Here is a 27915-nt window from a genome sequence, read left to right as displayed (position 1 = left end):
GCGTGACAGGAAAGTGGGGCGTGGTGTACAAATTAAAGCCAATGGGCGTGCCCCCCCTTTCCACCAGGCAGTGGGGAGGAGCTAGAGGTTGTGGCATTAAAAATAAATCTGCAAACAAAGAAAAGGGAGGGGGGAGGTCACCTGCAGTGCCCCAACCAACCCCTGTGCACCTTGGGGTGAGGGAGGGGGAAGCAAAGGAAACTGCTGCGGCGGGCTCCCCCTCAGCGTCACACAGCCCCAGAGCAGGGCCTGCTGCCGCCTGCTCCCTCAGGGCAGGAAGCCTGTGGTGGCCGGCCCCTGCCATGGCTAGGGAGCGTCTCTAAAGAGGAGCCAAATGAGAGAGAAGAATCGACACAGCTGAAGGGAGCGTCTAAGCAGGAGAGAGCCGACAGGGAGACAAGGAGGTAAAGGGGACATGCAGTATTGCCAACTTCAAGAGATCACAAATTGTGAGTCGGACCCTCCAAAATCTTGGGATTGGCTCAAAAAATCATGGGTTTCAGAGTAGCTGCCGTGTTAGTCTGTATCCGTAAAAAGAAAAGGAGGACTTGTGGCACCTTAGAGACTAACAAATTTATTAGAGCATGAGCTTTCGTGAGCTACAGCTCACTTCATCGGATGCATACAGTGGAAAATATAGTGGGGAGATTTATATACACAGAGAGCATGAAACAATGGGTGTTACCATACAGACTGTAACAAGAGTGATCAGGAAAGGTGAGCTATTACCAGCAGGAGAGCCGAGGGTGGGTGGGGGGGGAACCTGTTGTAGTGATAATCAAGGTGGGCCATTTCCAGCAGCTGACAAGAACGTCTGAGGAACAGCGGGGGGGGGGGAGGGGGAGGAATAAACAAGGGGAAATAGTTTTACTTTGTGTAATGACCCATCCACTCCCAGTCTTTATTCAAGCTTAAAAAATATTAATTGTATCCAGTTTGCAAATTAATTCCAATTCAGCAGTCTCTCCTTGGAGTCTGTTTTTGAAGTTTTTTTGTTGAAGAATTGCCACTTTTAGGTTTGTAATCGAGTGACCAAAGAGATTGAAGTGTTCTCCGACTGGTTTTTGAATGTTATAATTTTTGACGTCTGATTTGTGTCCATTTATTCTTTGATGTAGAGACTGTCCAGTTTGGCCAATGTACATGGCAGAGGGGCATTGCTTGCACATGATCACATATATCACATTGGTGGATGTGCAGGTAAACAAGCCTCTGATAGTGTGACTGATGTGATTAGGCCCTATGATGGTGTCCCCTGAATAGATATGTGGACACAGTTGGCAACGGGCTTTGTTGCAAAGATAGGTTCCTGGGTTAGTGTTTTTGTTGTGTGGTGTGTGGTTGCTGGTGAGTATTTGCTTCAGGTTGGGGGGCTGTCTGTAAGCAAGGACTGGCCTGTCTCCCAAGATCTGTGAGAGTGATGGCTCGTCCTTCAGGATAGGTTGTAGATCCTTGATGATGCGTTGGAGAGGTTTTAGTTGGGGGCTGAAGGTGATGGCTAGTGGCATTCTGTTATTTTCTTTGTTGGGCCTGCCCTGTAGTAGGTGACTTCTGGGTACTCTTCTGGCTCTGTCAATCTGTTTCTTCACTTCAGCAGGTGGGTATTTAGTTGTAAGAATGCTTGATTGAGATCTTGCAGGTGTCTGTCTCTGTCTGAGGGGTTGGAGCAAATGCGGTTGTATCGTAGAGCTTGGCTGTAGACAATGGATCGTGTGGTGTGGTCTGGATGAAAGGTGGAGGCATGTAGGTAAGTATAGTGGTCAGTAGGTTTCCGGTATAGGGTGGTGTTTATGTGACCATCGCTTATTAGCACTGTGAAGTCCAGGAAGTGGATCTCTTGTGTAGACTGGTCCAGGCTGAGGTTGATGGTGGGATGGAAATTGTTGAAATCATGGTGGAATTCCTCAAGGGCTTCTTTTCCTCAAGGGTCCAGATGATGAAGATGTCATCAATGTAGTGCAAGTAGAGTAGGGACATTAGGAGATGAGAGCTGAGGAAGTGTTGTTCTAAGTCAGCCATAAAAATGTTGGCATACTGTGGGGCCATGCGAGTACCCATAGCAGTGCCACTGATTTGAAGGTATACATTGTCCCCAAATGTGAAATAGTTATGGGTGAGGACAAAGTCACAAAGTACAGCCACCAGGTTTGCCATGACATTATCGGGGACACTGTTCCTGACGGTTTGTAGTCCATCTTTGTGTGGAATGTAGGTTATTTCCCCTCCCACTGTTCTTGTAAAGTGCTGGAAATGGCCCACCTTGATTATCACTACACAAGTTCCTGCCCCCCTCACCCCCACTCTCCTGCTGGTAATAGCTCACCTTTCCTGATCACTCTTGTTACAGTCTGTATGGTAACACCCATTGTTTCATGGGTGTATATAAAATCTCCCCACTATATTTTCCACTGTATGCATCCGATGAAGTGAGCTATAGCTTATGAAAGCTTATGCTCTGATAAATTTGTTAGTCTCTAAGGTGCCACAAGTACTCCAAAAAATCATGACATTTTTAAAAAAGATGATATTGTGTTTTTTAGGCCAGTCTCTTGATTTTTGGGGAAAAAAACAACAAAAAACACCTGGCTCGTCCCCAGGGTTTGTGCCTGTGACAGTTTTGCCTACTCTTCCACATATACCAGATAAGGTCATTTTGGCCCCTGCTGCAGGTGCTCTCACCCCCACATCTGCCCGTCTCTTGCCCAGTAATTAATCCTGTCCTCCAGATGCCCATCAGTTCAGTCCCCCAGTCCCCATCATCACCACCCTATCAGTTCAACCCCCCTACTCTATCGACCCCACTGACTCAGTTCACCCTCCCAGAACTCACCCCATCTGCTCAGAACCCACCATCAATACAGCCCCTCCAGTCCCCACCCCTCCTCACTTAAGCCCCCTCAGGAAATCCCCAGGCCATAGTTCAACCCTCCCAGCCTCATCTCTGCTCTTCTTAGGGTTCTTCACCCCCCCCAAGGCCTGGGGGGCTACAGTAAGGTCCCCTCTCCCACTTCCCTGGCTTACAATGGGGAGCCCCAGCCACCCGGGGCTTACAGCAATTTCTAAGTAAAATTAAGCCTTATTCATGATCTATTGAGAGAACTCTCAAATATCAGAATTTGGGGAAAAAATCTTGACATTTGAGAGTTCTATCGTGAGATCATGAGTGGGGCTTAATTTTACTTAGAAAGCGCGTCTCTCATGATAAATTCGCGAGAGGCGGCGTGTCTGGATGTGCTGGCAAACAAAGAAGGAAAGTGGAAGGGAAAACCAAATAGAAGTATCTGCAAATGACGAAAAGGGTTGTGTAAGAATTAAAACAAAAGAGAGTGTGGGGGTGGAGGAGAGAGGACAAAATAAAGGGAGTAAGCAACTTATCAAGGCAGAAGATATGAACAGCTACAGGACTCCTTTGCAAGCCCTAATTTAGGGGTGGGGCTGAGATTCCTGGCTGTGCAGTCAGGCCTATCAGAAGCTATGTGCGGCCCAGTACATCTTGTTCACTGGGGCCCCACCCTCTCCCTTTCCCCTCTATTTACAGATGTGTTGGGGGCCACCCTGAGCTCAGGGCCCTGCTACAATTGTCTCCCTCTCATCTCACCAGCACTGCTCAGTGACCTGTGCCTTAGGAGACTGCTGCAACTTAGGGTACGTCTGCACTGTGAGCTGGATGTATAAATTCCAATCACTGCTTGCGCAGTAAAAACAAAAGGGTAGCTGCAGCAGCAGAAGGGTCTAGACACCCCAGGTATGCATGAGTATCTTGGATGGGATTGTACCCAGGGTTGGGTAGCCTCTGCTCCTTTATTAGACTCCTTTAGTCTAATTTTAGTACTCTAGCTCTATCAGAGGTAGTGAGGGCATGTTTCCTTAAGCTGGACATTACATTTTCAGCTCAAAGTATAGCCATACCCTTAGAAAAATTAGGTCAGGGCTTTCTAAGTTACCCAATGGGCTTCTCCAACCCCCAAAACACCCCAGGCTCAGCTGGGCATAAAGGTGTATTAAAACCACCTTAGCTCACCCCACCTGCTACCCCACCCCATGGGCTGTCAGTCTTGTGCTACATTTCCTAGCCTGCACCCTCACTGTAAAAAGGACAAGTTACCTGTCTGAGTGAAAGCAGCACCTGGGCCTTGGCCTAAACCCCCAGCTGTGCCAGCTAGCCAAGGTTTAAAGCACCATTAAACTTGTGTGAGGGGATTTTGTGTGTGGATGGGAGTGGGATTAGGGGCAACATGTAAGAGTCCAAGTTAACTCGGCAGCGAAGACATACATAGAGGGACAGCACAGACTCTCACCCTGATTTTCTAGAAACTTGTGTAAAATGTGGGTTTAGGGGAATGTTTTTGTTTATGTTTTCTAACATGAAGGTGTATCTGTTCCTAATTTTAACTGTCTTATTAATTAGGCTTTCACATTTCCAGTAATAAGCAAGGTGGTTTGTTTGCAATGCAAAAAATGGAAAAGGTCATGCTTTTGTCATTGCAACCCTCAAATGTGAAGGTTTATATCCCTACAATTTTTATCCTACTTAATTTAACTGATGGTATCATTATCTGTATAAATGTCTATTTTTTTAAAATCATGCTAAGCTCTTTGGTTCCATGTTGCCTTGTGGTAACAAGTTCCTTAGCTTAACTAATTCATTGTGTTAAAATGTAAATATTTTTAAAATCAGTTTTAAAATTTGATGGCATTCATTGTAAATTGCTGAGAACATCAGCTTCATTGGCTTCTCCTTGTTCTTCAGTTATGAAAAAGGATAAACAGGAGGACCTGATTTTCCTTCCCAACACCATGCATCATTTTATACAATAATACCATGTTCCCTGTTACTCTTCTCCTCTTCAGACTAAACGCAGTATTTCAGGTGGTGAAGTAATATCAATTAATATCATGTCACTATAATATTTTTGGTATTATTTTGTATTCCATTATTTTTATTTCTTAACATCTTTTTTGCCTCTTTTGCTGCACTCTCACCAGCTGTTCCCATGGTGTTTTCTACTTTTATCATAGTTTTATTTTCTGTACTTTTCTTCAGATACCATACACAATCTGATTGTTGGCTGCAGATCGCTGGAAATGGTTTATTCTTGTGGCCATGCTAATGTACCAGTGAAGTTAAAAATTTCTGAAGGGCTCACAGGAATAATTGGCTCTCATGAAAATGAAAAAGCACTTCCTGTTTTTAGTGACGCCTTTTAAAAATATTGCATGTTTTGCAGTGCCTCTAAGCTTCCTTAGCTCTGTTCCTGCGGCCCCTTTTCTCTTTCAGTAATTTTGAGTTAACTTTCTGTGGCTGTTCCCTTCTTGATTTACTGCCAAACCTCTCCGTTGAGCAGGGAGTTATACTATAGCAGAGAGGAATTCTTTATCTTCTGTGCTGCCTTTCTCTCCACTCCATGTATTTATTTTCTTATTTGGGGGTCCAGCCATTTCTCAGGCTATGTGAAGCTTCATATACATGAACAGGACCCTCGCAGAGGCACATATCATTACAAGGAGTTGCTGCCTAGAACTGGTATGGCAGGGTTAACACTGCTTCCTGGTTTTGTATTACCCTAGGAATTAATCATGTTAGTGCCTTTGAGTACCCTTTGGGATTTCCTGTGTACAGTGACAGTAGCAACTCAGGGCCTCAGGCAGAGAAAAGGTGGGTTTCCCCCACTCAGGTCTCACCTAGAAGGGGATTTCCATCTTGCACAAATCTACTGCACGACTTGCAATTATGCAGATATATAAGGCTCATAACAGTATGTGGGTATTTTGTGTGATCTCTCGGGAGCTGCAAAAGGATTGTCCACCTCTGTAAGTAAATAGCTGTACTTACGTCTTTGAGCTTATATTTATTTATGGAAACTCTATGTACTTTGTATTTTGTAACTGTAAATGCTAACTTCTGGCTCTTTTACACACATAAATATTCCTAAATGAAGAGTGGTTTCTACATTTCGATGGCATTCTGCTTGTTGATATATAGTGATTTATTAAAAGTGTTGTGTGGAACTTTCAACACCCTCCGTATTTTTTCTGGAGTTGATGCATGTCTTCACTTATTAGTAATCTCACATAAGATGTTAAATACTTTCTGGCTTTTTTATCTCTTTTCAAAACTGCACATATCTCTTTACATCTCAAAAAAGAAAATAAGAGAGATAGATAAGATCCAAAGGAGGTCAATGTGGGGAAAGTGGCAGTCTTTGCTAGTCCAAAACTGGGAATATATTCAGTTTATTTTCATTTTCAGATTTCAGTTTAATTTTCTGGTAAATTTTCTTCATGATATTTTTCTATTCTGACCTGGCTTTTTTTTCATTTTATGTTTCTTTTCTCTCTTTTCCTCTTCCTGTCAGTTCCCACCACTCTTTATCATTTTATCCTTCCTTTCTTTTCTTTGGATGGGGTCTGTAGCATGGGTTCTGCTCATCATCCAGCTTTGTGTACTGAGTGTTTCAGAGGGTGTACAGAAGAGAGTGAATTTGCAGGTTTGGTCTTCAAACCTGCATGAATTTTCAGACTTTAACCGTGCACTGTAATGAACTGCTCTCTAATAAATATTTTCTGATGAAGGAATTGGCAGTTGCATATTCTGAGGAGCATTGGGATTTTCAAGCTAAGATATTTCAGACTTCAACAACCATGATACATTATAGAGAACCCAACATACTGCTTTGCTTGGCACACAATGTGCTGTATAGCAGTACCCAGTGTTTTGTGAATATCTCAAGAAGCGGTCATCAAATTCCACTCTAATGTAAACAAAATGTTGTATTTGCAATAAAAATAATGCCAGTGCAACACCATTGATTTTGATGGAGATATAAGATACAAAACTGGCTAAATGCACTAGTGAATCAGCCTCATTATGTCCATTTGTGCACAGCCTCATAATTGCCCTAATGGATTTCTTTCTGTATACGCACATCTTAATGATTGTGCTGGTAGATATTTCTTCTTCAACAGGCATCCTCCCTCCCTCATTTTACAGGTGGTGTTTTCTTTAGGAAGGAGGGAAGATGTGGGAGTCAGTGACCCCTGCTCGCCCTCCCTACTCATATATATGAGGTAAGAGGGAGTTGCAGTTTTCTGTCTTGTCCCAGAGAAGTTTCCTTTTGTGGGGTATGATGTTGCCTGTAATTCAGCTGGGATCTTCTGATGGCAGACAGGCAAGGCACTCTCCATTGGGAGCCAGCAGGGCAAGGAAGATGTCTGCTGCAACTGCCACCTCATTATTGCTGCTTGTAACTTAAGCTACCGTTCTGAGTTCTCTGGTGACAGTTGTTGGGTGTGTGGTCTTGACCTATCTCACGCAGTTTCATCAGCAAGCAGATTTCCCTAGTAGGTGTCATCAGTTGTATGTAATAATAGTCCTAGGGAGATTGAGAGTCATAAATCCCTTGACAGACACTGTCACCGGCTGTCAGATTTTGATCATGAGTCCTAGCTTATTTCAAGTAGACCAGTCAAGTCCTCTGCATCTGATAGCAAGAATGAAATCTTTTATGTATTCTGTACACAAAGAGAAAACAGGCACTTTTAATCAGGATGACTTTAAATTCCGTTTGAGGGAAACAAAAATAAAGAAGGAACAAAATGGAAGTCCCCATGAGAGACAGAATGAGTACAGGATGTTTCTCCGTAACACCTTGTGACGATTTGGGGAATCTGTCTACATACAATTTATGAATCCTGTTTGAGATTATGAACTCTGTATGTATCTTTAGCAAACTGCACACTTCATTTTGATTGTAAGGCTAGTCTGGCTTCTCTGGGGTTTTTTACTTCCATTTTGGGATGAAATTCCAAGAGGTGATAACCCAGGGCTAGCAATGGAAGGTTAGTCTTCTATTCAAATGGGAAAACCCTGGAAAAAAGAAGGTGGCAAAACCAAGAAAACCTGGTTCTGCCAGGAAGCCTAGTATTCAGGCAACAGATCACCTGGTGGTGGACTTTGAACATCTGACAAGGTCACATGACAGAGGAAACTGCAACTTTATAAAAAGAGGACTCTCAGTAGCCATTTTAGAAAGAGGGGGAAGAGACCAGAAGCAGAAAGCAATGCTCTGCAGAAACAGAAGGGTGAGGATCCTGGATACCCTAGAGCAGCTTTAGCAACCTGAGGACCCCCATTTTGATTTTTAAAATGTTGCGGACCCCCAAGCTCCACCCTGCCCCACCTCTTCCTGCCTCAGCTCCACCCCTGCCCCAAGGAAAGCTTTAAAGTACACAAATCCAGCATGGTGGGATCCAAACACAGCAACCTGGTGAGTGTTCAGCAGGGGGAGTTCCACTAGGACTATGACACACCAGCTTTGAAAAAGGTGACAATGAAAACCAGGAATGTTCTTCATTTGTCATGTGGATTTGGAGCCAGGTTTCAATGTCCTCCAGAGCAGGGGTTCTCAACCTTTTTCTTTCTGAGCCCCTCCCCCGAACATGCTATAAAAACTCCATGGCCCGCCTGTGTCACAGTAACTAGTTTTTTGCATATAAAAGCCAGGGCTGGTGTTCGGTGGTAGCAAACAGGGCAATTGCCTGGGGTCCCGTGCTACAGGGGCCTCTGCAAAGCTACATTGCTCAGGCTTCAGCCCCATATGGCAGGGCTCAGGGTCCTGGGCCTCAGCCACATGTGGTGGGGGCTTCAGCTTTCTGCCCTGGGCCCCAGCGAGTCTAATGCTGGCCCTGCTTGATGGACCCCTGAAACCTGCTCGTGGGCCCCCAAACCGCTGGTTGAGAACCACTGCTCCAGAGGATGCAATTAACAGAGAGGCACCAACTGCTTCACGGAGCTGTACCTCAAGTTCACCTTAGAAGCTGTATTTGGTAGGAAAGGAATCCAGGTCATTAAAATGCATTTGTGAAAGCCAGATTATATTGTGCGCCATACTTTTAACCTCTCAGATCTGGAGAAACACAAAAAGAATGCAGAAGGGAGATTTAAACAAAAGCAGAACAATTCCCATCTCTTTTAGTTCCCTTTTGCTCTTCACACTGGATGCAATGGAAAATATATTTGAAATTACATTACTTTTCAGTATGTTAATTCCTCTAACCACTAAACAACAAATAATAAGTTGTAACTTTGCTTATTTAGACTAATAATGTTCTCTTTTTCTTTGAAGGTGTTTTATTCAATATCTGGTACCTTTAGGACTCCTTAAATCATCTGGAAGATGGCAGAAGCAGTAGTGATTGATCTGTTCAGCCTACAAATGAACTCACAAAATAATGGCGTTCAGAAGTTATTATGTAGCACACTAGAAAGGATTGAAAAACACTTCTCTGCCAGTGCTCCATTTGTTTACATAATGTGCTACCAAACTCCGAGAAGCGAAAGGAGCAGTGAACAAGATTCGTTACTTAAAGTAATCAGCGGTTTTCAGATTCTGAAGAAAGGAATTGAGGTTGTGTGCATGACAAGTACAGCTGCTGCCTTGTACACCATTAAACAAAAACTAGATGAAAAGGATTTAAGCATCATTAAAATCATTTTACCAGTACAAAGGAAAGCTTTAATGGAAGTGTTTATAGACCACCTATTCACTGCTGTTTACCAGTTCCAGTTTGAGGATTTTGGGGTGGATTGTGAAGGAAACAATCTCCAACAAATAGCTGAACCTCAGAGTGACATACAAACACTTTCTGCCCCTGAGATGGAACTCGTCAGGCATGAGATTCAGACATTCTTGGAAAGTCTGCCAGCCCTGAAAGGGAAGCTTACCATTCTAAAATCTTCCTTGATCCCAGGTAAACTGGAAAACAGATTTTATGGATTTTTTAAACCTATTTCATTCAGTTTTCAGTTTACGGATTCTTCTACTTCAGGGGTTAGTAACATGAAGTCCTAGGCATGAAATTTTCACCCCCAAAATGTCTCTCTGCTGCTGTGATATCCCTATAGCCAGCCAGGGGAGAAGTCCCCAGTGCAGACATCAGATAAGATAGCCATAGATTGTCCTATGCAGCCCCCACCTTGTAAGTCCAGGCACAGGGGGCATAGAAGGGGCCTAAAGAGGTAGGCCTGTAGCACTCGGCAGATTCTCAGTGGCACTGCTGAATAACTTAGATCAGTCCCACAGGATGCCTAAATCACACTGGAGCAGTCCAAAATTGGGAAGGAGCAAATGTGGCTTAAAGAATGGCACAACATAGGTTACGATTCTGTGTGTTCAGTGTTAGTGCTGACGCAGAAAACAGAGACACCATCTCAGCTGATGGGGTCAGTAGCAGTGATTCTTATGGGGAAGAAACAAAAAGCAAACACCTCTCTGAGTGGAGCCATAGAGCACAATGCTCCCCTTAATCTAACTGCTCTCCATCCCAGCGCTTGTGGGCTGCTGTGTCTTGTGTTGAAGTTCTGGGTGGGAAGGGGTGGGCAATGGGTTCCCTTTACCCTGCTCTGCCAGCACTCACACCTTACATTTAATTAAATCTTTGGATATTGTTTTTTCCTGCACTATTGGAGGGGGGCATCTCATGGTTTAGATAAAAACAACCTTCTTACTTCATATTCCGACTGTTTGAAATGACACTCCCCAAGTCAAAGAACTGAATTGTTGGAAGATCTCTATCTGGCTATATCCTGTATCTGTTTGGATGTTAAGATAACAAATATCTTCAAAAACACACCCACTACATGCCTTAGCCAGTGAGAAAATCAGTTATACCTTACAGTAATGGTTCAAAGACTTACTACCTCATTTTTCTGTATGTACATTATTCCCAGCTCGAGAAGAGGGATTTTTCAACCTGAGTTTTCCTGGAATTCTTCCATCGGGGGGGACAGGAGATTATAGCACAGCACCCCTTGTGGCAGAGGGGTTAGAGGTTGTAGAGAATGCACTGGGAATTCTTTATTCAGGGTGCCTGGTCTCTTACTCTCTCAGTCACATGTACACACACTTTGTAATTCTCCTTATCTATCTAGGTCACAGATACAAGCCTGGTCTTCACCTAAAACTTAGGCCGACCTAGCTATATCACTCATGGGTGTGAAAAATTCACTCCTGTGGGGGACGTAAGTAAGCCAACCTAAGCCCTTCTATATATAGGCACTTCTAGGTTGATGGAAGAATTCTTCTTGTGACCTAGCTAGCACATCTTGAGGGGGTGGATTAACTACAACGATGGAAACACTCCTTGTGTCACCATAGCACATCTGCAGCACCATAGATGTGTCGCTGTGGCATCTGTAGTGTAGGCATACCCACAGTCCAGTGGCATAGATAGGAGTGGAAATTTGGGTGGGCCCCAACTTTCTGGTGTACGGGCAATGACAGACTGCTAGCTCAGCTTCTCCCCCAATGCTACACCCTCTTCCTAGCCCTGGTGCCCCAGACATAGGACTTCACCTGCCAAGCTGGGCACGTATATGGGGCGGCTCAGAAAATGTCAAGGCAGAGCTGCCGGAGCGTAACTTTCTGAAGGGCGGGCGCATAGCTCCATCCCGGATTTCAGGTGCCTGAGTGACTTTCTGGGCTGCTGTGGCAGCACTATACCCCTGCTCAAATTTGGGTGAACCTGGATGCTAAGTGTGTGGGCCGTGGCCCACCCAGGCCACCCGTGGCCATGCCCCTGCCACCGCCTTTTCTGCACATTGTCACCACACATGTCCATCTAAGTCTTGGCTTGGGTGAAGCAATCATGGAATGGATTTTTATTACAGAACAAGGAGTGGGTCTCCCTGCACATATCCACCTAGCAGAAGATTGATTCTCCCTAAACCTGCAGTTCCTTAGAGATCTCTAGTGGAGGGAAGCACCATTTGCCCAAAGATCGCTTGACACTGCCCTGGTGCTCAGCTCCCCACCCAGGTTTCTGTGGTTCCTGGACAGTATTCCACCTCTTGGAGCTGTGTGCCAGGAACCCCTCCACAGCAGGTGCTCCCAGAAGTCTCTTCAGAGGAGGAGTTGCTAGAGACTTGGACAGCAGTAATTTGCTTGGGTTTACTCTGGAAGCTGGGAGAGGGTGATATTAGATCTAGCAGAGAGCCTGCTGCCACACATCCCTTGACCTGGAGCTCTGTGGAGTCCAGGGGTAATGTGGCCACAGGGAACATGATCTTGTCCTGGCTCTTATTCACTCCATGCTTTATCCTGGCAAGAGTCACAGTCTTTCTCACTTGTTCTCACAGAAGGAGAAGGGAGCATGGGATCCTTGTTTTTAAATGTCATCATTAAATAAGAATCAGCCATCCAACAATCTGACTGGCTGATACCAATTCCATTTGGCAGAACCTGGTATAATTTTCAGGTTTCTCGTTTGTTTCCAACAAATTCTCTCTCTTCACCAGGTCACATCTTCCTACATGGGTTCACCACGAGGACAGGTGGAATCTCTTATATACCAACACTCAGCTCCTTCAACCTCTTCAGCAGTTCCAAGCGGAGAGATCCAAAGGCCGTGGTTAAAGAAAATCTACGTAGGTTAGCTAATGCTGCAGGCTTTGACCCAGAGACATTTCACAGTGTGAAGGTATGTTATCAGATACCAATGGACTCCTATATTAACTAATCAGAGCTTGCTTTGTGTAGCAGTGAATGTTTTGTTTTTTTAACTATGCATTAATCTTCTCTTTCCTAGCAAGAGATTATAAGTGGTAGGACAACTTTTTAAGACAGTTATTGTGACAGTTTATCATGATGAAACTGTCATCATAGCTGTCAACACACTTGGTACTATATAGAGAGGAAGACCCAGTCCCTCTCCCAAGAAGTTTATTCTAATAGATCATACAGTTAGTTCAGTGATATAATACAATATATGACCAGATAAAGATCCAAAATCAAAGCGGTGCAGATATCTTTTTATTTAAAAAATTCATTTCTTTCTTAGGCGGATGGGTTGCTCACTAGAGGTGTGTTTTAAGAAGGGATCTCAATGCAAAGACAATAGTTGTTTGTTGAACAAGAAGAGGGATGGAGTTCTAAACATCAGGGTTGGCCTGACGAGGGTGTGAACAAGAGAGTTGGAGAAAAGGCATTGAGCAAAGTATGAATTAATTTTTTTTTCACTGCCTTATGACTGTGCTTCATCTGTCTTTGTACTGACAGGTCAATCATGCCAGTGATGTTTGGATTATGGGAAAGCCCCAGCCTGACAACTATGATGGAATAGTAACGAATCAGCAAGATGTTACGATAGCAGCTCCCGGGGCTGACTGCATACCTATGCTTTTTGCTGATCCTGTCAAAAAAGCATGTGGAGCTGCTCATTCTGGTAAGGGCATCTAGTATTCAGTTCTCATAATCAAAGTAATATAATACTAGGAGAGTACTGGGAATGGATCCCTTGTATAGTAAACGGGATTAATAATCAAGTAGTAAGTGAGTGAAGGATTCCAAATTGAATCCCTTAACTCTTCCTTTCCAGGCTTCCTAATATACTTCTTTTTCAAAGATGTAGAATTCTTCCGAAGAGCGTGTAATAGTTTGGGAGTTAGCCGAACTCCAGTCAAACACACTTGCAACTTTAACTGTTTCTAATGAGGTTTGTGTTTGTGAATTGCCCACTTTTTGATGTGAGCATCAAACATTTCAATCAGATTGTGCTGGAGATCCATGGATCAAATAGCTCTTAGAAGGCCCATCAGAGTGTAGCTCCCCTCTGCAGGCTTTATACATACAGGAAGAGTGTATGTGTGTAGGGAGCAATACCGGGTGTGTGTGGGTGGGTGTTATATGTGTGGGGGAAATGAGTGGTGACGGAAACGAAGCGGGGATAAAAGGGAAGCTTTTATTCACATTGAAAATTTTAAGAGGTTGAAGTTTTATATCTAGAAATGTTAGGTGTTAAAAATTTAACGTGGATAAGAGTTTGTGCATTGCTCTGTCCCTTTCTATGTTGCCCCTCAGTTACCTGCTCCCCGCTTCCTGACTCCCAAGCTGCTCCACCCTGTCCATTCTCTGCCAGTCTCCTGTGCCCTCTCCATCCACCCCCTCCATCTGCTTCACCCTCCCATTCCAAGACCAGGTAATGAATGTGTCACCCAATCCCCTCTCCAATCCACATGCCTTGTATTATATCATATCCCTCACCAGTCACATATTCTTTCCCCCTCTCCATCCTCCTTGCACTCCCCAAATCCATGCCTGAAGTCAGTAGCAGGTCAAATTATTTTCATAAACATTTACAAACAGCTTTAAACCTTGCTCTGTATACCCTTAAATACCATGGCCCAGACTGTAGCCAGGGGTCACAGAAAAGAAGGGGAGAAAAAGAAACAAAATACCTTAGCCTCTACTCAGGACCGTCCCTAGACATTTTGGTGCCCTACACAGCCTCCTACCCTCCCCCCCGTGGAGGCCTGGGGCCACACACACACCCCGCAGGGCTGGGGCTGGCTCCAGGCCTCCGTGGGTTGGGGGGCAGGAGCAGGCTTGTGGGGCAGAGGGGAAACCACCCCCCAGTACGAGCTGGCAGAGCGGAGCAGGTTGGGGCTGGGTCGAGCCACTTCTTGCCACCCAGTGAGTGCAGGGCAGGCCCAACCCCGCACTCATGGGGCAGCAGGAGGTACAGTGACCCGGCCCCAGCACGCTCCACTCTGCTCCCCTGGCTCCCAGTCTTGGGACTTGGGGGGCAGAGAGGAAATGCTCCCCAGCACTCGCTGACAGTGTGGAGTGGGCTTGGGCCAGTTCTCTCCACTTTCCGCTACCCGATGAGTGCAGGGTGCGCCCGACCCCTGCTGGAGTCCCCCGGGTCGTTGCTCAGGGGAAGAGGCAGGGCTGGGCGGAGCAGGGGCAGGGGCTATGAGGCAGGGGCAGCTTTTCTGGGCGGCTCATCTGGTAGCAGGATCAGTCTGGCCACCGGAGCAGCACGCAGCTGTGTAGGGCACCAGGAAATCTGAGGCAATTTGGCGAACTTTACATATGGGTAAGGATGGCCCTGCCTCTACTTTAAGGCACACTCGGCTCTGTACAAAGCCTGTCTTGAGCTCTGTGTAAGGAACAGGAAGTCAGAGCTGGGCTTTCTTTCTTGCAGCCCAAACAATCCTGGCATGCAGCACAGTTTACATTTGCTTCAGCCAAGTAGTACAGATAAGGAGATTTTTTTAATATTAAATGTTTTTTCCCTTCTATTTAAATAATATTTTTCCACGGTGCTGTCATGTGAGATTGTAAAGAAACCTTGACAGTGTTTAACCCATGAGATATTGCAGCACAGAGGAACAGTGAGGTGTAATTGAATGGTCTAAAATCAGGGCTGGGAGCAAAGGATTCCTGAGTTCTAAGCCCCCTTGTAATGTTGGCTTCCTTTGCCCTTGGGCAGTTTAAAGCTCCTTTCTTCTTCAGTTTCCCCATCTCTAAAATGGTAATGCGGCTACTTCAGAAGAATGCTCTGAGGACTGTTAATGTTTGCTAAAAGCTAATTATTCCTCCATGTATTTGGCTTTTAGATCCTTAATAATAATAATAATAATAATTAATAATAATAATTTTCTGTAAGCATTCAATTCAAAAATAATTTTACAGGATTTTTTCCCCTTATGTTTTTTCTTAGGATGGCAAGGCACTTTGTTAGGAGTTGCTATGGCTACAGTAAATGCTATGATAAAAGAATATGGCTGTAACGTTAAGGATATACTTGTGGTGCTGGGCCCATCTGTTGGACCATGCTGTTTTACACTTCGTCGGGAATCAGCAAAGGAATTTTACAGTCTTGATCCAAAATGTGTCAGACAGTTTGACTCTCCAACTCCCTATATTGATATTAGAAGGGCAACACGGTAAGTCTCGTGTGTTTTTCTACGCTATAGTTTGTTGTGCTAAGTAGCCTAGGGATGAGGACAAAAGACTGAGTCAAAAGAAATTTAGGTTCTAGTTCCAGTTAGTCACTGATATGGAGTGTGGTCCTACTGGGTAGGAGTTGAGGGCTCTCAGAATTTCATGGGAGCATTGCAGTATCAAGCCCTTAATGAATGAACCTAAGGACGATATTTGCTCACCTTGTGTACTGTTGAATTCCACTTGAAAAACTGGGTGGGACGGACAAAAGAAATCCCCACTGTCTCCAAGAACACCATGTACTGAACTGAGCTTTTCTGGATAACAACATTACAAGCAAAGTTTTGTTATGTGTTGCCAAAGTATCGAGTTTCCTCTAGCAGCAAGTCAGGACAGAACCAAGTCTTCTAGTTTGAAATATTGCTATATTTCAGCTATTTTATGCCTTAAGAGTAGCTTCTTTGTTCTGTATACATGTTCAAGCTTCAGTATGTGTCCTAAAGAATGAGCAAAACCACTTATTTTAATCTAAAGAAAAATGGTATTAGCACAGTTTGTCTTACACTATTGCAATAGCAGTAACACACTGGCTTAAGGAATGTGCCATTTGATAAAATGTTCATCTTTTCTTTTTCTTCCGTTCTTTAAGAATTCTTCTAGAGACTGGAGGGATTCTGCCTCAGAACATACAGGATGATTCTGTCACTGACCACAACCAAAGTCTCACTTTCTGCACAGCATGCCACCCTGATACATTTTACTCTCATGTTCGTGATGGCACTAACTTTGGCACACAGATTGGCTTCATATCGATCAGAGACTGAGGTAACGTCCCTTATCCTTGGGTAGTAACCAGGCAATAACTGTTAGCATTACTTGACATCTTACTCTCCTGATAGTAGGCCTCTCCCCTTTCCTTCAACTGATAAGCGCTGAGGAAGAAGTGGATTTATCATAAAGGATTTGTACCTGTTGCGATGCCTTATTCCTCTGTGGGAGGCGAGACCAGCAGCAGAATTAAAGACCCAAAGAGAGGGTTGCATGGGGAAGTTCTCATGGAAAGTGGAGATATGTGGGAACTAGGCCATCCATGCACAACAGCCCCATACCTTTCTGAATTATACCTGCTGTGATGTTGCACCCCATAAGGCTTTATGGAAATATGCTTATGAATGTATATATGACATAACTGGAATATGTTTTATGGTATATATGCCATGTAACATATCTCTGTAAAGGTTATGATCTACTGAATCTATTCATCCTATTTGTATGCATGTATCATTTTTGTATTCAAAGTTAAGACACAGAATCAGAGGGACATATTGGAGAGGAGATGTTTCTTTTCTATTTTGTATATTTCTTGGCTCTCAGCTCCCCCTGCCTGTATGCTGGGTGGACTGAAATGTTTGAGCTCATTATGAAAGTTGCAAAGGGATCATTAGTAATACATAACCAAAGTTTCATGATTTGGTTTCTGCTTATTTTTTCCCAATGGATTTTAATTTAAGATGATTAAAGTTCCTAAGCTAGCTTCACTGGACACCAAGTCCTTTCTTAGTGCACAAGGTCAGTTTCAGGCCTGAATAATCAGTGGAATTGAAAATTTATACAATTCCAAGTGAGCTTGATGGCTCCTCTCAGCATCTCTGTCTCACTATATCATACAGTCTGACCAGCAGGAATCCTGAGTTTCCATACATGCATCTAAAATCTCCATTAACTTTCTTTCCCCGGTTAGGCCTTTACAATTCAAGCAAGGTTCAAAACTGAAGAAGATCAGGTGAGAACTCCTCTTGTGATATGGCAATGGATAGATCTCTATTATAGGCCTGGATAGGTCTCTATTATATTAAACCACCAACTGCTTTCGGCAGCAGTCCCGGAGGTAGATAAAATCTGCAACCATAGCTCCAGTAAACATAGAACATAGTTCTGTTGTTGTTGGGGATGTGGCCAGGTAACCCTCAATAAAGCTCAGAAACTTTCTTATTCTCCCACATTGCTTGTTCTTAGTAACCAATGCTTTCTTACCAGCTTGAGCTTACTCTAGACACTATCTTCTCTGCTTGATCTAAACTCAAGAAAAAAAAGAAACCTGTTTTAACCCCATTATCTGTTCTGCTAGTAAAATCTAAATATGCACCCTTCTTATGCTCCTACTGAAAATGTGTCTCTGGACACTATGGTTTCACAATAGACATTATTGGTCATCATATATGAGTGAAAAGAGCCTCCCCGTACTGTAGTCATTTATCTGCCAGGTCCATTACTAGTAGGGTGGCCAGATATCCCGATTTTATAGGGACAGTCATGATTTTGGGGTCTTTTTCTTATATAGGCTCCTATTACCCCCTACCCCCTGTCCCGATTTTTCACATTTGCTGCCTGGTCACCCTAATTACTAGGATGATTATAACCTGCAGAGTTCTCTGGCTTACGTCTTGGGGGAAATGTCTGGAAAATCTTTTCTATTTTTCAACCAGTCCCTTGCATGGGCCAGGATAAGTGTTGCCCACTACGGGGTCAGGGCTCACTCATTCACTCTTTAGCCAGGATAACGCTTTGTTGGAGCAGATCTGTGAAGCTGCAGTTTGGTGTTCCAAAGCTATTTTTATAAGACACTGTAAAGTAGACTCTTATTATGACTTTGCCAATAGGTCTTCAGCTAAATCATTCCGGCATCTGTGCTTGAAAAGTAATCTGTTCTTTTTGAGGGGCTGCTATTTAGATCCTGGCAAATTAGAGACTTTGCTTGTCCATTTGGAGATAATTTTTTTTTTTTTAAATCTGTGTCTTATTTGTAAATGGACTTTATGGACAAGGTCAGAATCCACTGACACTATTCTTTAGCTATAATCTACCGGTGGTTTTATTTTGTATGTTTTTCACTTCCTATTTCTCATTCGGACAATCGTTTTCCCTTGCACTGCAGTCTTTCTGGAGAAAGTTCTTTCACTTTTAGTTATCGTTCTCTGTTTTATTTCCCTTAAGGTACCTCTCCCCTCCCCTCTCAGCTTCTGTCTGTAGCTTTAGTACTGTAGCATTTGCAGTTGGGATGTGATTGGCGGTTTAAGATCATTCTGCAGTTCCACCAGGTCACTCATAGCTGCTCAAGCGTGATGTTAGAGACTTACGTTGTCTGTTGGAAAAATGACCATTTATAGGTAAGAAAAGTATCCAAGTCACAGAACAAGTGCAAAATGAGTAGTTCTGCTGAAAATGTGCTCACACTGAGCCTCACAAGCCATTTTTACCATTGTTGTTCATTATTTCTATTACACTACATTACTTAGCCTATATTTTAGAGCAGGGGCCAGCTTTTTTGTGTGTTTGTACAGCACCTAGCTTGATGTTCTGCCACCACACAATAAATAAATAATAATTAAGAGATCCCAGCCAAGTCAGCGCCCCATTGCACTAGGCTCTACGTAACAAATATATTTACATATAATCAAATAAAAGGTGCAGGTAGGACTGGATAACAATAGTCTGAGCATGTTCTTTCACAGCTGTGTGTATAGTTTGTAAGCGTAGAGTTTTTTCTGCTGTTTGTATTAATAAGCAGATCAGTAGTAGCAGCCGAGCCTCACCACCTCTAGGGGAACTTTTAACATGTTTCATAAATTATTCTGACATACTTGTTTAATAATCCTTCTCACCCATTAACTTCTAGTGTGAATATATAACATTTCTCTGAGCTATTATCAAGTTAGTAAATGGTATTATTAATTATTACTGGGATGTGCTGTGAGGAGAGTGTGAGGATATTATCATACTGAACACTGTCTTCTGTAAATATACAGTATAATTAACATTCAATGCAGCTGTAAATTCTGGACAGAGCTTTTCATTTGCATTGATATATTCCAATTATTGAACAGGCTTTGAGAAATGAATGATCAAGTATTATATTAGAACAGCGTTGCTTCAGCATTGGATGGTAACCTTCAGGTCTCTGAGGGAGGTGTGTAGATTTTCCTGTGTGGTCTTCTGGTCAGAGCTTGAGAGCTGTAATAGGCTCCAGTCCTCTGTGGATTGAGCAGAGAGTAGCACATGTAATATACACTGACTGGTGTAACACACACTGACATATGCACCACAAATTACAACCACTAACATGCCGGAAGGGTTTCACCTTTCCCAGACAGAACTGTATTTCGCACAGTGGGTCTTTTCTCCCTTTAATGTTTTTTCCTTCTCGTGCTTATCTTCTGCTATCTTTTTGTATGGTGAAATTCACAAATGCCACACAAAACCCCCTATAAACGGAATAAGAGAGCTTCATATGACTGTCCGGAGCAGGTGTTTAAGGAGACAGAATCTACCCTGTGGGGATGCAGTACAGGCTTTGCACAGTCTGTCTTTCTATGCAGCAGCTATTAGACAGGAACCATGTGAGGAGCTATTTGTGCTCTCTCTGACATAGCCCCAGCAGTCCCCTCTAAAACAGCACAGAGCCAGTGTGGAGCCTACCTCCTAAGCACAGGATCTTTGTAAGGGTCCACCAAGCCATACCCCACAGGATGGTTTCACAATGGTCCCCCATTATCAGCCTCAATAGCAAACAAGTCAACGTTCCTAGATTCAGCCTGTGCTGTCCTCATTTCACTTCATGGATCAGTTGCTTTTGAGTAATGCAATGAGAGAGATGAACTGCATTCGCTTATCCTGAGGCTGCGTGCATTAACATCATGTGTGCCCTGATTTTGTCCTTTGAGTCCCATAGTCCTTCATGAACATGGATCTCGTGTGTGACAACATAACAGTACACTACATGGGCATGCTAAATTCTCCATGTGACAGGAAAAATAATGTCTTGCTTTGCTGGAAGGGACACGTGCCTCCAAAGAATCCTGGCAACCCAAGTGTAATACAGTTTAACTGACTTGTGCTTTCCATTTCCAGCAGACATTTACCAGAGTTTTCCAATGAGTGAATAATTTAGGCATTCATTTGAAGTATTTAATTTAAGAATGATTTTAGGCATGTGTATCAAATGCACTCAGGATGTTATAAATTATTATACAGTACTGCACATTTTTGTAACATTAAAAGGTTTCACTTGCTTGCTTTCCCTTTAATATGCAATATACAGTTCTTGGTGCTGGTAGAAAGCATAATTATGTGTTACCTAATGTCACTCTGAGAAGAATAGGGAGTTAGCCTTTAAAGTAATCTCTCTGATCTTTCATTACAAAATGTTTAATTTACAGTAGCATCACGTGTTACAGGTATTTTGCTGAATCTATTTGTGTGAGTTTTCTCCTTGTAATCCATTCAAAAGAGACCCCAAGAAGAATTTCAGAGGCTTGAGCTATCATGAGCAATGTGGCTGAAATATCTATATTCCACTTTAACAAATGTGACATCATATCTCTAAGGCAACCTGTATTCTGGCAAACATGGGAACAAGGACACTGCATGGATTTCCATTTGGTTCCTGCAACATAAAAGAGATCTGAGACAAAATCAATATGGACTGTGCTAAACTATTAGGATTCATTTTCACAATTAATTATACCTAAGGGAGTGTTTCCTTTATTCTACTGCAAATGTAATTCAGAACTAGTAAATGTTGAATGAGATTTGTTTTTCTAGCAGTGTCATCTCTACATTTAGCATAGGATTGCATGACTGTAATGGCTTATAATATAGTAATTTGACATCCTTTATTTTGAAAGTAGGGAACCTAACATAGTACTTGAACATGTCTCTTTTATAATGTGGGCTCTAAGAACTCTTTACATTTAAATATGCATAATTTATTTTTTCTCACCTGATATAATGGCTTTAGGCAGCGTTGTGAAATTTTGCTTTGCATTTTGCAGGCATTTAGTTAAAGCAAATGTAATATGTCATTGCCAATGGTACTATAGAAACCTGAGATACGTGCTTCAGTGCTTTCCTCAAAGGCATCTTAAAGGGACTCTCATAGATGTTGTCATAATGAAAACATTTTGTTGATTTTGTCTGAAAGACCCTGGGCCTGATTCCCCTAAACTGATGTAAATCACAAGTAACTCAATTAAAGTCAACATTGTAAAACCCAGTGTGATGAGAGAATCAGGCCCAATGAATGTTTTCAGTTACAATGCTTTTCTCAATGCTTTATATAATCTGTATTAAAAAGATGATTATACAGATAATTGTGTCTCAGTTCCTTCTCTAGGAAATTGTGGTAGAAAGCTTTACGAGAGTTTCAGGAGTTCACCTGAGTTAGGCAAGCCACCTTAGGCTCATGGATGTTTCTTGCCAAATCTTCATTTATATCTTGTGCAATCCCCTTGGCTGGTACTACACTGAGAGATTTCTCAAATTTTCCCTCCATTGCACTATTATAACTGCAACTACATCCGTGCTAACCATGGTGGGAACGCTAACATAGACTGACTATTGGTGTTTATATTGTCAAACCCAGCTTAGAACAAGCATAAATGAGACAAATGTCAAAATACCAGGGTATTTTGGGTAGGAGGGTTTTCAAGAAATGCTCACTATAGACAAGGCCACTGAATTGAGAGCAGAGCATATAAATCAGTAATGAATGTATCTCTTGTTTTTCACAAAATCTAATTGCTAAAAGATAGAAGCAATCTGTTAGGGTATGCAGTCCACCTCCCTGCCAATGCCACATGGTTTGTGGTCTAGTATCTTGTCCATTTGAAGGCCATGTCTACCCTCGCACTCATGTCAGCAAAACTTCTGTTGCTCAAGGGTGTGAAAAAAACCCACCCCGAGTGATGTAAGTTTTTCCGGCATAAGTGCTCGTGTGCACAGCGCTATGTCGGCGGGAGATGCTTTCCTGCTGACATAGCTACCACCACTCATTGAGCTGGTTTTATTATGTTGACAGGCGAGCTCTCTCCCATTAGCATAACGCGGCTACACGAGCGCTCTTACAGCTGTGTCACTGTAAGCTTTTAAGTGTAGACATGGCCTAACTTTATATGTTCTGAAATACAGGACTGTCATCTGTTCCTCTTGGGAAGCCATTCCACACTATTAATACAGCACTCTTTCAGAAACTGTGACATTCAACTAAAGTTTCTTTTTTACTTTCTATTGTTTCTAGAGCTGGCAAAATAGCTGAGAGAACAGGTTTCCGTTGTAAAATGAAGTGCAGTTGAATTAGAAATGCTGAATGAAATCATGTCAATGTTGTCATAATTTTGTTTTGGAGAAAAAAAGAGTGTGTGGTGGGGAGAACTCTGACAATGTCAAAATGTCCCATTTCAAGGTTTTTTTAAATAAAAAGTTTCAGATTTTCCTTTTGAAACAACTTTTTGGTTAGAATTTATTTTGTATTGTATTATGTATTATAATATAATCTAAAACAAAGTTGGAATCATGGAAAATTTCAAAACTTTGGGGTTTCATTCTGAATTGTAATGGAATTTTGTTGGAATCATGGAGAATTTCAAAACTTTGGGGATTCATTCTGAATTGTAATGGCATTTGTTTTCAAAAATCTCAAGGCCCTTTGCAAAACGGAACTTCTGTTCTTCGCATAGCTTGAATTATTTCTTATGCACACCACTCTGAAAGATCCAGAATAACCCCTCTTCTTCCTTGGTGATTACACCCTTCACATATTATAGGCAGTTATTATATTCCTCCTTGTCATCATTTAACCTATTTACAATAGTTAGCTCCTTGAATCTTTCTTCATAAATCAACCCCTCCAGTCCTCTGCTCTTCTCTGAGCTCTGCCCAGTTTATCAACAGCTTTTGGGTAAGGGTGAGAATTGAACTGATGCATTATTCCAAGTACAGTCATCCCAAAGCAGCATAGAGGCTCTTTTGTCTTCTGTGTAAAACTGCACTGGCCTTTTTCCTTTAGACGGCAAATTCACACCTAATTTTCAGCACGGAACTACCAAACTCTGGAGTGGTGAGCCACATTAGCCACCTTTGGTTTCTTCTTCTTTTGCAAAGGACTCATAGCCTGCTGTGCTTTAATAATGATTTATTTTAGCCTCCCCAGCCGTAATTCATAATCCATAGTATTCTTCCAGGAGCAACCTGCATGAGTGGGGGGAGGACAGGCCTTACTCAGCTGAACTATTGGTATTCCTGATGCTGTGGCATCTGAGATGTGAGGGCTCTTTAGTTCATCAGACAACGACATAACAAAATCCAGTGGCTGGAAGTTGACAATAGAAAAATCCATTCTGGAAATAAGTTGCAAATTTTTAGCAGTGAAGGAAATTATACACTGGAATAGTTTACCTAAGACTGAGGCATATCCTCAGTCACTTGAAGTCTTTACCTCAAGATTAGATGTCTTTTAACAATATGTACTGTAATTTAACCACAAGTTATTGGGCTGAAATTGGAATTGGATTAGATGTTCACAATGGCCTTGAAATCTATGAATCTAAGAAGGGCAGTTGATCTACGTCCTGTGCTGCCTGCCAGTTCCAGTGCATGCTCTTGGCAGATAGTCTCGGGGTTGCTCACCATAGGGATATTCACCTGCCAATCTGAGGTTGAGCTACCTCCTTCCAGCAGAATAACTGCTGTTGAAAAAGAGCGATAAATATTTGTCACTCTGTGGCTCTGGAGACATGACAAGGAACGTTCTTGTAAATGGACAGGAGTGAGGAAACAAATCTGCCTTGGGATGCTGTCAGAGGATATTAAACATTAATGGTTAGAGATTGTGGAGAAAAACAAGAGGTGGAAAGAGACGGTATCATGAGGATGAAGTCATTTCTATGACAGCACATTGAAGAGGTAGTTCAAGAACAATTCATCTGTGTGAAAATGTGACCCCCGTAATTGTCACCAGGCTGATTGAATAATACTACCAAAAGTGTTCCTCTGTGAAGTTATTGGCCACAAATGCTAATGATGCTTAAGGCTACTTTAAATTAGGTAGTCAATTTTTTCTGAGTTTGTTAAAAGTATGGGACACATATCACCCATTGGCTTGTCTCAGTTCTTTCCTTTTTACTTTTACCTCCTCTTCCCCTTTTGGATTTGCAATGCCTGCACAATCTACTCGGATGCACCTGGCAAATGTCCTGAGAGGCACACCTAATTGTGGGCAGCACCAAACTAGCATTGCATTGCTCAAACAGGAGGTATTCATTTTGACACCATTTATTTTGCATGAAACTCTGAGATGGAGAGGAAAAGGTTAGATTACCATCAGCTGGGAAACAAGATATGTGTCTGAAGGCTCAAGGGTTAGAAAGGCTCCAGGAACCAGAGTTGGCAGTTGAAGTTCTTACCCACTTGCACAGGATTAAATCAATCTCCAAATCTAGTGTGAGAAGGGTTTCTCTCCCCACTACCATCTTCTAGTGTGAGAAGGGGTGTGCATCAGCAGGGAAGGATACAGTGGTTTTTATCCTGCTAGGAAGCACTGAGACCCCAGTCCAGCAATGCATTTATGCAATCCTGGCATAAGGCTAAGCATCTGCTTAAGTGATTTGCTGGAGCCTGAGATGATTGGCAATAATTTCCTAGGACAACAGGGGAAGCAGTGAATGGTAAGCCTCTGTCCTTCTCATATCTTTCTGTGTTTCTGGACTGAAAATACTAAAAAGAAACTTCTCTCAGTTTTGTTCAGCTTGGCTAACCTCCCTATTGTGCAGATGTGGAAGAATTTCTACCACAATATTTCTCTGCAGCCAGCTGTAACAGCAAGTGGCATTAGGTGTGTTTGGCTCAAGAGCTGAGAGCTTAGAATTGCTCAGGAGTCTTCTCTTGTTTGCTGTGGACCAAATCCGGAGCTTCTAATTCAGGGCCTTATGCTCCCTACTGCTTCGGGGAGCCAGATTCTGCCACTCTCTGACTCATACTGAGAAGTACCTTATTCTGCAAGTGGTGACATTGGAAACAAGAGGCTCATTGGTGGGGTAAGATAAAACACCAGGTAAGAAGGTTGGCAGAAACCAGTCCTTTCTGAGCAGAGCAAGGCCATTACCTAGCAGATCCTGCCAATACCTAGGGGGTGCAGAAAAAGGGGGCACGACCTCCTCACTAAGCCACGGAAGCCTCTGGGCAGGGCTCCAGCCCTGGTGCTAGGGAGAGGGTGGAAAGGAATGGATTGGTTCTGTTGGGTTCTGCTGGCTTTTCACCTGCAATTCATGGGCTAGCTAGACCCAATCAAGTTCCTGCACTCACTCTCCTGTAACTTCTCTGTGTTCCACTCTGCGACCTCCCACAACTTAAGGGGTTCTACTGGAGTGTCAGTAATTGGAGAGGGCCCTCGCAACCTTTATATCAAAGGATTGTCAGGAGAGATGAGAGGGAGAGGGTTGTACAGAAAAGTCTCAGCATCATCCCTCAAAAGCTGGGTTTGGTGGTTGTGTACCTTGCCCTCCCTACAGGGAGGGGTGGTTCAAACTCCACCTTGCTCCTGAGAGAATCAGGGGGAAACTTCCAGAGAGTGTGAATCCAAGGAGTTTCCACTCCCGTGTGGGTAAATTTGTTACCAAAGAGCAGCACCTGCCCTGCTCTAGTACATGCTGCACACCACAGCCAGCAGGCTGGTGGTCTGGGGACATGACCATATTCTCTACGGAGAAGACCATGGGTTTGTGGAGCAATGCCAAGTGCAGGAGCAACATCCCTATGCATGCTCTGTGGAACATTAAGTGGGTAACTCTGCCCTGCTGCAGCAGAACCCATTGTTGGCAAAGTGGCTCACAAGCCCTCTTCCCCAGGAGGAGACAGGATTTGATCCTTGACGTGCAAGACTCAGAGAGGGAGGACTACGCTGAAGGAGCTCTAATATGTAATAACAGGGCAGAGCAAGGCTCACCTAGAGCACCCTTAGTGCTGTCAACTTGACTGAGCAATCAAACTGTTGTAATGAGGCCGTTCATGTGTTGTACGCTTCTTAGAAAAGGGAGTGTCAAAATGGATTTTTATCTGAGGAGGAAATAGCTTATAAAATCATTTCTTATGCAAGCGATGGAGATTCCCACCCATAGTTAAGGGGCTTTCCTTTCAGTAGCAATTAGTGTTGTGTTAATAACATAGTAGTTTCAGTGAGAGAGTTTCACAGATCATCTAGTATAATGAACACAATAAAAACAGCGTTGTCCATTTTGTTGTTAATAATATTATGTGTAAAGAGAATTCAAGCCTCAGCATTTGGATCTGGATCCAGGTTTTGAAGTCAAATTTGAGGATGTTTGGGCCTTGTCTTTTGGTTTGCCTAGTTATAAGTGTCTGTTTTTAAGTTTTGATGTGTTTGAATCTAGGAGTTTGGTTTAGGCTTAACTCTATTAATAACTAACCTTGATTATCACTACAAAAGGGTTTTTTGTTTTTTTTCCCTCTCTTGCTGGTAATAGCTCACCTTACCTGATCACTCTCATTACAGTGTGTATGGTAACACCCATTGTTTCATGTTCTCTGTGTATATAAATCTCCCCATTGTATTTTCCACTGTAGCTCACGAAAGCTTATTCTCAAATAAATTTGTTAGTCTCTAAGGTGCCACAAGTCCTCCTTTTCTTTTTGTGGATACAGACTAACACGGCTGCTACTCTGAAAAATGTAAGGATTGACTCCTGAAGCCCTGATACATTTACATGGGGCATTAACTCAGACAGAAAACAAACATCAGATAACAGTGAAGTTCAGGAGATATACTAGTGACATGACCGGCATATTAAAGTTTCACATAAGAAATATTTTGAAGGAGGGATTTAAAGGAAGAGAGAAAAAATGCTTAGGGGACAAGAACTGTAAATTAAATATTCCAGAGGCTGACAATTTCTGTGTCTTCCGGTTCTAATTTTTAATGATTCTTCTTCATCTTCTGTCATTCTAAGACATCCTAGGTTCTACATTAATTCTTAACAGTATAACTCTGTATTGTTTGGTTTCAGAGTAACAGCCGTGTTAGTCTGTATTCGCAAAAAGAAAAGGAGTACTTGTGGCACCTTAGAGACTAACCAATTTATTTGAGCATAAGCTTTCGTGAGCTAAATTGGTTAGTCTCTAAGGTGCCACAAGTACTCCTTTTCTTTCTGTATTGTTTGGCTACACTTCATCAATTCTGTACTAACAAAGGGGGTGAGATTTTCAAATATAGCTCCAAAGGCCTCAATCCTGCAAAGACTAAAACAAATATGTAACTTTATGCACTGTGAATTCTCCTACTGAAGTTAAGCATGTGTGCAAGTTTGTGCAGGATTAGGGCCTAAGTTTTGCCAGCCACTAA

The 27915-nt window shown here is 42.8% G+C and overlaps 1 protein-coding gene across 2 annotated transcripts; it reads left to right on the top strand.

Annotated features, from left to right (window-relative positions):
* Window positions 1-216: 216 nt before the first annotated feature.
* LACC1 (laccase domain containing 1) lies at window positions 217-22926 on the top strand. 2 transcript variants are annotated; one of them, XM_077811839.1, is made up of 7 exons: window positions 217-404; window positions 3539-3645; window positions 9126-9750; window positions 12296-12477; window positions 13056-13221; window positions 15502-15727; window positions 16375-22926. In XM_077811839.1, the coding sequence occupies exons 3-7, from the start codon at window positions 9177-9179 to the stop codon at window positions 16547-16549; spliced, it is 1323 nt and encodes a 440-aa protein (XP_077667965.1). In that variant the 5' UTR covers window positions 217-404; window positions 3539-3645; window positions 9126-9176; the 3' UTR covers window positions 16550-22926. The 2 variants fall into 2 exon arrangements, with proteins under 2 accessions (XP_077667965.1, XP_077667960.1); XM_077811834.1 differs by lacking the exons at window positions 217-404; window positions 3539-3645 and adding an exon at window positions 5684-5811.
* Window positions 22927-27915: the final 4989 nt, after the last annotated feature.

This window comes from Eretmochelys imbricata, chromosome 1, assembly GCF_965152235.1.
Source record: "Eretmochelys imbricata isolate rEreImb1 chromosome 1, rEreImb1.hap1, whole genome shotgun sequence".
Lineage (NCBI taxonomy): Eukaryota > Metazoa > Chordata > Testudines > Cheloniidae > Eretmochelys > Eretmochelys imbricata.
Note: the sequence above shows the minus strand (reverse complement) of the source record. Positions and strands in the feature narration are given on the sequence as shown.